We start from the raw sequence: 11,820 nt of genomic DNA on the forward strand, positions 1-11,820 counted from the left end.
TCCCCACCCTCCTAGTCCCACTGACCAGCACCCGGTCCATACCCCTCTAGTCCCCTCCTATCCATGTAACGATCCAGTCTTTCCTTAAATGTAACTAATGATCCCGCCTCGACCACGTCTGCCGGAAGCTCATTCCACATCCCCACCACCCTCTGCGTAAAGAAATTTCCCCTCATGTTCCCCTTATAATTTTCCCCCTTCAATCTTAAACCATGTCCTCTAGTTTGAATCTCCCCCTTTCTTAATTAAAAAAGCCTATCCACATTTACTCTGTCTGTCCCTTTTAAAATCTTAAACACCTCTATCAAGTCCCCTCTCAATCTTCTACGCTCCAGAGAAAAAAGCCCCAGTCTGCACAACCTTTCCCTGTAACTCAAACCTTGAAATACTGTCAACATTCTCGTGAACCTTCTCTGCACTCTCTCTATTTTATTTATCCTTTGGCTTGGCTTCGCGGACAAAGATTTATGGAGGGGGTAAATGTCCACGTCAGCTGCAGGCTCGTTTGTGGCTGACAAGTCCGATGGGGGACAGGCAGACACGGTTGCAGCGGTTGCAGGGGAAAATTGGTTGGTTGGGGTTGGGTGTTGGGTTTTTCCTCCTTTGCGTTTTGTATCTTTCCTATAATTGGGTGACCAAAACTGTACACAGTACTCCAAATTTGGCCTCACCAATGCCTTGTACAATTTCATCATATCCTCCCTACTCTTGAATTCAATACTCCGATATATGAAGGCCAACATTCCAAATGCCTTCTTCACCACACCATCTCCCTGAGTATCAGCCTTGAGGGTACTATTTACCATCACTCCTAAATCCCTTTGTTGCTCTGCACTCCACAATTGTCTACCATTTAATGCATATGACCTATTTAGATTTGCCTTTCCAAAATGTAGCACCTCACACTTATCTGTATTAAATTCCATCAGCCATGTCTCAGCCCACACCTCCAGCCTTCCTAAATCACCTTTTAATCTACGGTAATCTTCCTCACTGTCCACAACACCACCAATCTTTGTATCATCCGCAAACTTGCTTACCCAACTCTCCACCCCTTCTTCCAGATCGTTAATATATATAACAAACAATAGTGGACCCAGGACCGAACCCTGAGGAACTCCACTAGTCACCGGCCTCCAATTGGACAAACAATTTTCTACCACTACTCTCTGACACCTCCCATCCAACCACTGCTGAATCCATTTCACTACCTCCTTATTTATACCTAATGCCTCCACCTTTTCTCCTAAACTCCTGTGGGGAACTTTGTCAAAAGCTTTACTAAAGTCTAAATAGACAACATCCACAGCTTTCCCTTCATCAACCTTTTTTGTAACCCCCTCAAAAAACTCAATCAGGTTTGTCAAGCATGATCTACCCCTGACAAAACCATGCTGATTACTCCCTATCAATCCCTGTACCTCCAAATATTTGTAAATACCATCCCTCAGAACACTTTCCATCAACTTGCCCACCACAGACGTCAGACTCACGGGCCTATAATTCCCAGGTTTACATTCTTAAACAGCGGAACCATATGTGCCACCCTCCAATCCTTTGGCACTTCCCCCGTGACCAGTGACATCCTAAATATCTCTATTAATGGCCCCACTATCTGTCCACTAGCCTCCCTGAGTGTCCTTGGGAATATTTTGTCCGGTCCCGGAGATTTATCCACCTTTATCTTTTTCAACACAGCCATCACTACCTTCTCGGTTATCCTTATATGCTTCATGACCTCCCCACTATTTTTCTTTACTTCAACTGGTTCAATATCTTTTTCCCTAGTGAATACCGAGGCAAAGAAATCATTCAAAATTTCCCCCATTTCCTCAGACTTCTCACTCAGCCTACCCTCACTATCTACAAGGGGTCCAATTTTATCCCTCACTAATCTTTTACTTTTAATGTACCTATAGAAACCCTTTGGATTTATTTTTACTCTGCCTGCCAAAGCCTCTTCGTGCCTTTTTTTGGCCTTTCTAATTTCTTTCTTAAGATTCTTTCTACACTCCTTGTAGTCCTCCTTCAAACTCTCAGCTCCCTGCTCTTTATACCTCTTGTACACCTCCCTTTTTCTCCTAACCAAATTTCCAATATTCCTCGAAAACCAAGCCTCCCTATGACTTCCAGCCTTTCCTTTGATCCTCACTGGGACATAACTACTCTGTACCCGCAAAATTTCTTTTTTGAATATCCTCCATTTTTCAGTTACACACTCACCTGAAAATATTCTGTCTCACTCAATACTCCCCAAATCCCTTCTTATTCCTTCGAAATTTGCTCTTCTCCAATCCAGAACCTCAACTTTAGGCCCCTCTTTGCTCTTCCCTAAAACTACCTTAAAACTAACAGAATTATGATCACTAGACCCAATTGGAACTCCAACATTAATGTCCGATACCTGACCTAGCTCATTCCCTAACAGGAGATCCAGTATTACACCGTCCCGAGTCGGTTCTTCTACTAATTGATTTAGAAAACAATCTTGAACACATTTAACGAACTCTAGCCCATCCAGCCCTCTAACTGTATGGGTATCCCAATCAATGTGAGGGAAGTTAAAATCTCCCATGATCACTACCTTATGATTCTCACACATATATACGTTATCTCTCTACACATTTGTTCCTCTAGTTTTCTTGACCCATTTGGTGGTCTGTAATACACCCCTATTAGCACCCTCATGCCTCCTTCACCCCTCAATTCCACCCAAACAGCCTCACTGGACGATCCCTCCAGACCATCTTGCCACCTCACGGCAGTTATGCCCTCCTTAACAAGCAGAGCAAGTCCTCCCCCTTTTTTACCCCCTGCTCCATCACATCTAAAACAAATGTATCCTGGAACGTTAAGTTGCCAGTCCTGCCCCTCTTGTAGCCAGGTCTCACTAATTGCCACAATATCGTGACCCCCAATTATCTGTCCATTCTCTTGTGCCCATGGCTACGATGACTTTGGGACCTGTGGAGGATTGCACGTGGTCGTTTGTGTTGTTGGAAGTCACGAAACCAACATTGTAAACAGTGGCACTGATTAATCTCTGTCATCTCAGCTCTGCTTGTTCTATGCAGCTTGGTACAGAGACGTTCGGGACCTAGCGCAGCCCTCGTCGAAACGGACAGCGTGGAGACAAGCCCTGTGGCCTAATGTCTGGGCATATCAGCAATTGCCCCTTTACACAGTCCCCTTCGCCACCTCCCTAAATCTGCCATCCACCTCTGCTTAAGGGTCCAACTATCCCACCAACTGGTGTGCTTTGAGGATGTGGAAGGAAACTGAAGTCACGGGGAGACCGTGCAAATGCCACACAGACAGCACCGGAGGCGGAAGCTGTGGCTTGACCTCCTGTCCTTCCTCTGCAGAGAAGTTGTCCAGGGGATGGGATTGAAGCAGAACTCATGGGGAGATGGGGGAGACATATTCCAGGGCAGGGGTGAGTTTGACACAAGTCTTGTCAGATGAAGAAGGTGTTCATCAGTGGAAAATAATGCCCAACTGTTGGGTGAGACATTTGTGGTCCATGCTGAAACTGGGTGTGTATATGCTGTGTGTTGCAGTATCTGATGGGGTGTGTGGAATCTGGTGGAGTAGGGGTATCTTACAGTGGGTGTATATCCAACAGGGGGGTGGTATCCAACAGGGGGGTGGTATCCAACAGGGGGTTGGTATCCAACAGGGGGCACGCAATTCAACCGTTGGGCATGATATCCAACTGGGAGGGCGAGGTATCAGACAAGGGGGACTAGCTATCCAAGGGAGGCATTGTATCCAACGGGGAGGAGTGTAGTTTCTGACTGAGGAGGGGTGTATCCAATTGGAGAGGGGAGGAAATGAGGTATCCAATGGGGTGAGAGCGATATCTGATGGGGGGACTGATATTGGACGGGGCCTGGGGGAGTGAGGCAGAGTGTTCCTGCAGGGAGCCAGAAGCTGATTGATAACCTGACGCTTATGGGTCGTTCACATTGTACTAAGAAATGCTGGGTCAGTGCAACCTTTTACATAAACAAACTGGCGTCCTGGAGCAAAAGGAGGTGGGACCTGTAGCATTACAGAGTCAACGTCCTGTGTGAACCCTCTTAGACAGAAGCTGCTGCGAAATGCATCGGCTCTATCTGAATAGTTAGTCTCAGGCGAGGGATGATAATGACCCCCCCCCATCCCACCTTTGTTGCATTTATATAGGTAGTGAAGTGGATAAAAGGCAGTTAATTCCTGTTTTAATAGCTTTGTAAAAGGGGGTAAATGATAGATGTGGCCGTCGATGTCCAGGCCAGCAGCTATTGCCCATTACTCATTGCTCTTGAGATAACGGACAGGGCAATTCCCTGCACTGCTGCAGACCACAAAGATAGCAGGAAGGGACTTGAGCCAACGTGAAAAGCGATGATTGTGGGCTTCAGGAGATCATGATCCAGTCCTCATCAAGGACTCAGTAGTGAAGAGAGTCAGGAACTTCAAATTCCTGGGGGTCAACATCTCTGAGAGTCTGTCCTGAAGCCTCCACGTCAATGCAATCACGAAGAAGGCCCGACAGCGGCTGTACTTCGTGAGGTGTTTTAGGACCAAAGATTCTCATTAACCTCTACAGGTGGACTGAGGAGAACATTCTGGCTGGTCACACCATTGCCTGGTGTGGAGGCGCCAACTCTCAGGACAAGAAAAACTTCAGAGGGTTGTTAACTCGGCCTGTGACATGACAGGCACCAGACTTCACTCCATTGAGGTCACCTACATGAGGCAGTGGCTTAAAAAAGCAGCCTCTATCCTCAAAGACCCCACCACCCAGGCCCTGCCCTCTTCACTCTGCTGCCATCGGGGAAAAGGTACAGGAGCCTGAAGACGAGCCCTCAGCGGCACAAGGACAGCTTCTTCCCCGCTGCCATCCGATTCCTGAATGATTAATGAACCACAGACACTGCCTCACTTTGATTTTCCGTGCACTATGTTTATTTATTGTAAGGTGGTTTATATGAATGTTCGCCCCGTGACGCTGCTGCAAAACAATGAATTTCGTGACTAGACATAAACAGACTTTTTCCCCTGAGGGCAGGGGAGGTTGGAACAAGAGGGCATGAGTTAAGGGTAAGGGGGAGAAACTTTAGGAGAACTCTTAGAGGATCCTTTTTCACTCAGCGAGTGGTGGCAGAATGGAATGATCTTCCAAAAGACAGGGTCCCTTCTGTCAGGGTCCCTTCTGTCATTTAAGATAAGGTTGGATGTGTACATGGAGGTGAGGGGGTTGGAGGGTTATGGGCAGAGAGCGGGTGGGTTGAGCTAGTGGAGTTGTTCAAGTGAACTGGTGCAGATTCGAAGGGCCGACATGGCCTGTTTCTGCGCCGTAAACGGTTATATGGTTATATAAATTCTGATTCTGAAAAGAGGCCAAGGAATGAATGGATGGGAATGTCCAGTATACTGCCCTATCACTCTCACTGGGTCTAAACCCTGGAGCTCCCTCCCTGTCAGTATTGTATATCCTTCCCCAGCAGAAAGATGGTACAAATTCCAGGAGGTTTACCACGTTGTGGGGATATATACAAAGGGCAATAGATGTCATCTTGGCAAACATGTTTGGGACAAAGACACTTTTTGCCTGTATTTGCCCCTGTGCTCCACAGTTTTTAATTTGTAATCAAACAATTCACGTGATTAAAATGCACATTTCAGCTTTTATTCGAGTTTATTTGTACACACTGCAAGATGTAAACCATGGCAAAGGTGGAATGCTTTGGATCTTGGGCAGTTCCTTTGAGCCTCCACACTTTGCTCCTGCCATCACTTTGATACAGGTTAATCTTGGTCTCATTTGTCCACAAGATCTTTTTCCAGGATTCTGCAGACTCTTCCAAATACCTGAAATCTGGCCTTCCTCTCTATGGCACCTTGCAGGGCAGCCTCTGTATTTCAGTTCATGAAGTCTTCTGCGGACATTCGTCATTGATGCAGAATTCTGGTCCTCACGCTGAAAAATGGCATCTACAGACTCCAAAGGTGATCAAAAGCTTAGAAGCCGAGCTCCCTTCTACCTGCACCAATGAAGCAATTAAACCTACCGGAGAACTCAGCTGAAGCCAAATGTCCCCAACATTATGGTGCCCTGAAATGGGGACTGTGTACAAGAAGCACAGTAATTTCTACCTGGTCAAACCAAAATGTCTACAAATAACTGTGAATAAAATCTGGAATGCACACTTTAATAACTTATGAATTGTTTGATTACAAATTTAAAACTGTGGAACACAGGAGCAAATAAAGAAAAAAAGTGTCCTAATCTGGAATGAGCACTTTAGGGACTCTTTACCCCAAAATGTCCACGGAGACCATCTAAACTATCCAAAGCCCAGAGCTGAAAGAATGGATCAATAAATCAGTTCTGGTCACCTCATTACAGGAGGGATGTGGAAGCTATGGAGAGGGGATTTACTAATAAGTCTTATGGGGCAAGGTTAGCAGAGCTGGGGCTTTTTCTTTGGAGAGTAGAAGGATGAGAGGAGACTTAATAGAGGTCAACAGCATTGTGAGAGGCATAGACAGGGGGGACAGCCAGCACCTGTTTCCCAGGGCAGGATCTGCAAACACTAGAGGACGTGTGTACAAAGTGAAGGGAGGGAAGTTTAGGGGAGACGTCAGATGTAAGTTTTTTTCCTCAGAGAGTTGTGGGGGCCTGGAATGCCTTCCCAGTGATGGTGGTGGAGGCTGGAACATTAGAGGCTCTTAGACAGATGGATGGAATAAAAATAGGTAACGGGGTAGGGAGGTTTTAGTACTGTTTTTGCTAAGGAATATATGGGTCAGTAGAGCATCAAGGGCCAAAAGGCCTATGTTCTAAATGCCCTCAACCAAGTCGCCAATAGTGTTGTTTATTGATGGAGATAAACAAATGCACATTCTTAGAAAAAGGCCTTTTCCAGGAAGTTGTTGAGGAACATTCCCAGTGGATCCAGCTTCTCACGGATGGTGCAGAATTTTTGGAAGGCGGGATACATGTTTTCAAAGTCCTTGTGGACACAGCTGTTGGCCTGCGTGATTAACAGGGAACAAGGGTCAGAACAAAGGCAGAACGAAGGGTCAGACAAAGAGCAGAGTGAGCTGCCTGAATGATTATCACCCAGTAGCACTCACATACAGCTGCTCTTCATTGACTTCAGCTCAGTCTTCAACACCATTATTCCCCCAGTGCTGGTCAAGAAGCTCCAAACCCTGGGCCTTTTCACCACCTCCCCCCCCCCCCCCTCCACCCCATCCCCGCAACTGGATCCTTGACTTTCTCATCGGAAGACCACAGTCAGTACGAATTGGAAACAGCGTCTCCTCCTCACTAACCATCAACACAGGCCCACCCCAAGGATGCGTTCTTAGCCCACTGCTCTACTCATTACACTCCCATGACTGTGAGGCCAGTGCTGTCTAAAAATCTGCCAATGACACCACAGTCAAGAGGGAGGCAGATCAGCTCGTTGAGTGGTGTCACAACAACAGCCTTGCACTCAATGTTAGCAAAACCAAGGAGATGATTGTGGACTTCAGAAGGAAGCAAGGAGAACATGATCCAGTTCTCATTGTGGATTCAGGAGTGGAGAGGGTCAAGAACTTCAAATTCCTGGGTGCCAACATTTCCAACGGTCTGTCCTGGAGCCTCCATGTTGATGCAGTCATGAAGAAGGCTCACCAGCGGCGATACTTTGTGAGGTGTTTGAGGAGATTTGGTCTGTCACCGAAGACTTTCGAAAATTTCTACAGGTGTACTGTGGAGAGCATTCTAGCTGGTCCAGAGGTGCCAACGCTCAGGACAGGAAAAAAATCTGGAGCGTTGTTAACTTGGAGTCACCAGACTTCATTCCATTGAGGACATCTACATGAGGAAGTTTCTTATAAAGCATCCCATCTATACTCAAAAGCCACCACCACCCAGGCCATGCCCTCTTCACTCTGCTACCATTGGGGAAAAGGTACAGGAGCCTAGAGACAAGCACCCAGCAGCTCAAGGACAGCTTCTTCCCCGCTGCCATCAGATTCCTGAGTGATCAATGAACCAAAGACAAGGCCTCACTTTGATTTTTTGAGCACTGTTCTTATTTATTCTTGTAAGATGGTTTATATGAACATTCGCCCTGTGACGCTGCCACAAAACAATGAATTTCATGAGGTCCTGCAAGGAGAATTCAGGGAGTTGGGTGCCAAGTTGAAGAAGAGGACCTCCAGGGTGGTGATCTCAGGATTGCTTCCTGTGCTATGTGCTGGAGAGGTTAGAAATAGGAGGATCGGCATCTTAACATGTGACTGGAGACATGGTGCAGGAGGGAGGGCTTCAGGTTTCTAGATCACTGGGCTCTGTTCCAGAGAAGGTGGGATCTGTACCAACGAGACGGATTGCATCTGAACTGGAAGGGGATTAATATCCTTGAGGATAGATTTATTGGTCTTGTCCCGATGGGTTTAAACTAGATTTGTGGCAGCGAGGGAACTAGAAGGATAGAGCAGTTTGTGGGGAGGAGGATAAAGGTCGTGCGAGGACTGCATGTACAGACAGAAATCAAAGGTTTGTATGTGATAGGACTTTTCTCAGGTGTATTTATTTTATTGCAAGGAGTATTGTTGGAAAGGCTGACGATCTTAGGGCGTGGATTGACACGTGGGATTATGATATTATTGCTATTAATGAGACTTGGTTGCAGGAGGGGCAGGACTGGCAGCTCCGTGTTCCGGGGTTCCGCTGTTTCAGATGTGATAGAGGGGGAGGGATGAAAGGGGGAGGAGTAGCATTGCTGGTCAGGGAAACTATCTCACCTGTGCAAAGTCAGGACAGTGCAGCGGGGTCGTCTACGGAGGCCTCATGGGTGGAGCTGAGGAACGGGAAAGGTGTGACCACATTGATAGGGTTGTAGTATAGACCGCCCAATATGAGAGAGAAATTGGAGGAGCAAATGTGTAGGGAGATAGCAGATGTTGTTTTCTGGCAAGGGTGTGTTCAGTAAGTGGAAGGTCTTCAGATGCCACATTTTGAAAGTGCAGAGTTTGCATTAAAGTTACCAGGCACAGGGAACCCTGGTTTTTAAGGGATATTGGCGATCTATTTAAGAATTAGAGAGGCAACAAGGAGCTAATGAGGTACTTGAAGAGTACAAAATACGCAAGAAAATACTCAGGAAGGAAATCAGGAAGGCAAAGGGAAGACCTGACGTTCCTCTGGCAGATCATGTGAAGGAAAACCTGAAGGGTTTCTACAAGAATATTAAGAGTAAAAGGGACAAAATTGGTCCCCTAGAGGATCAGAGTGGTCAACTATTTGTGGAGCCTCACGAAATGGGGGAGAACTTAAACAGTTTTTTGTATCAGTATTTACTCAGCAAAATGGCATTGTGTGTATGTTGAAGGCACTGGTGAGGCCAAATATGGAATGTTTTGTGCAGTTTTGGTCACCAAATTATAGGAAGGATATAGACGGAATAGAGAGAGTGTAGAGGAGGTTTACAAGAATGTTGCCGGGGTTTCAGGGTTTGAGTTACAGGGAACGGTTGAGCAGGCCGGGACTTTATTCCCTGGAGCGTAGAGATTGAGGGGGGATTAGATAGAGGTATTTAAAATTCTGAAGGGGACAGATACAGTCAATGTGGACAGGCTTTTTCCACTGAGAGTGGGGGAGATTCAAACAAGAGGACATGGATTGAGATTGAAGGGGGAAAAGTTTAGGGGAAATATGAGGGGGGGATTTCTTCACTCAAATGGTAGTGGGGGAGTGGAATGAGCTTCCAGCCAAAGTGGTAGATGCAGGATTGATTTTAATATTTAAGGAAAAGTTGGATAGGTATATGGACAAGAGAGGTGTGGAGGATTATGGGCTGGGTGTGGGTCATTGGGACCAGGTGGGAGAAGGTGTTTGGCATGGGCTAGATGGGCTGAACTGGCCTGTTTCTGTGCTGTAAATGGTTATAAGGAAGGAAGGGAAACAAACAGAAATGTCATGGAACATATGGAGATTAATGAGGTGGAGGTGCTTGCTGGTTTACAGTGAATAAATATAGATAAATCACCCGTGGCAGATATGATATTTCCTTGGACTTTGAGGGACACTTGTGTAGAAATTTCAGGGGCCCTGTCTGATCTATTCAAAATGTCCTTAACCACAGGTGTGGTGCCAGAGGATTGGAGGGAAGCTCATGTTGTCCCGCTGTTTAAAAAAGGCTCCAAAAATAAACCTGGTAATTATAGAAAGGTGAGCCTGACATCAGTAGAAGGTAAATTATTGGAGGGAGTTCAGAGAGACAGGATATATAGGTATTTGGACTGTCATGGGCTGATTAAGGACAGTCAGTGTGGTAAGTCGTGTTTAACAAATCTTGTAGAGTTTTGGAGGAAGTTACCAAGAAGGTAGATGAAGGAAAGGCTGTGGATGTTGTCTACATAGACTTTAGTAAAATCTTTGACAAGATCCCACATGCGAGGTTAGTCAAGAAGGTTCAGACTCTAGGTATTCATGGTGGAGTAATGAACTGGATTGGACAATGGCTGGATGGGAGAAGCCAGAGAGTAGTGATGGATGATGCTTCTCAGACTGGAAGCCTGTGACTAGTGGTGTGTCTCAGGGATTGGTGCTGGGACCATTAAATCAATGATCTGGATGATAATGTAAATTGGATCAGCAAATTTGCTAATGAGACAAAGATAGTAGGTGTTGTGGACACCAAGGAAGTTTACTAAAGTTTGCAAAGGGATCTGGAGCAGCAAGGAGAATGGGCCAGAATGTGGCAGATGGAGTTTAATGCAGACAAGTGTGAGATTATGCAATTTGGAAGGGCAAACCAAGGTAGGACATGCATAGTAAATGGTTGGGCACTGAGGAGCATGGAGGAGCAGAGGGATCTAGGAATGGAGATACATTGTTCCTTGAAGGTGGCGTCGCAGGTGGACAGGGTTGTAAAAAAAAAGCTTTTGGTATCTTAGCCTTTATAAATCAAACTATTAAGTACAGGACTTGGGATGTTATGTTGAAGTTGTTTAAGGCTAAATTTGGAATATTCTGTGCGGTTTTGGTGCCTAACTACAGGAAGGATATGAATAAGATTGAAAGAGCAGAGAAGATTTACTAGGATGTTGCCAGGTCTTCAGGAGTTGAGTTACAGGGAAAGATTAGACAGGTTAGGATTTTATTCCTTGGAGCAAAGAAGAATGAGGGGAGATTTGATGGAGGTTTACAGGATTATGTGAGGTATGGACAGATTGGATGTGAGTTGGCTTTTTCAACTTAGATCTAACTCAAAACAATGAATATTAGGAGGAAGTTCTTCCCTCAGAGAGTGGTGGGAGTGTGGAAAAAGCTGCCATCTGATATGGAGAATGCAGGCTTGATGTGTGTTTTAAGAATAAATTGGATAGATCCATGGATGGGAGAATCCTGGTGGGTTATGGCATGGGAGCTGGTCAGTGGGACTTGGGAGATGATGGTCAGCACAGGCTAGAGGGGCTGAATGTCTATTTTCTGTGCTGTAGTGTTCTATGGTTCTAACCCTGTACTCAGCCTTCTGGTTTGTCCTTTCAAAATTATTTTTCTCTTTAATTCAATTAAGTCTCACATGGGAGTTAAGGAAGACACTCTGCAGATGCTGGGGTCAAGTGTGATACAGAGACCTGCAGGAGAAACTCAGCCAGTCTCACAGCATTGAAAGGAAATAAAGGGGAAGCCAAGCTTTCAGCCTGAGTCCTTCATCTGGAATGGCAAAAACAGGTAGACAGCTCAGGGTCGGCATCAAGGGGGGTGCTCACGGGCCATGCCCACCACCCCCCCCCACAAATGAGTTATGGAGCCCCCCCAACCTG

At 46.0% G+C, this 11,820-nt stretch overlaps 1 protein-coding gene across 1 annotated transcript in view; it reads right to left on the bottom strand.

Annotated features, from left to right (window-relative positions):
• Positions 1 to 4,930: 4,930 nt before the first annotated feature.
• The window catches only part of LOC138760283 (L-gulonolactone oxidase-like), a 56,003-nt gene continuing 49,113 nt past the window's right edge, over positions 4,931 to 11,820 (bottom strand). Inside the window, exon 12 of the mRNA XM_069930650.1 lies at positions 4,931 to 7,025. Within this exon, the coding sequence (XP_069786751.1) occupies positions 6,897 to 7,025 (129 nt within the window). The 3' untranslated portion in view covers positions 4,931 to 6,896. The remainder of the gene's footprint in view (positions 7,026 to 11,820) is intronic.

The sequence above is a fragment of the Narcine bancroftii genome, chromosome 4, assembly GCF_036971445.1.
Source record: "Narcine bancroftii isolate sNarBan1 chromosome 4, sNarBan1.hap1, whole genome shotgun sequence".
NCBI lineage: Eukaryota > Metazoa > Chordata > Chondrichthyes > Torpediniformes > Narcinidae > Narcine > Narcine bancroftii.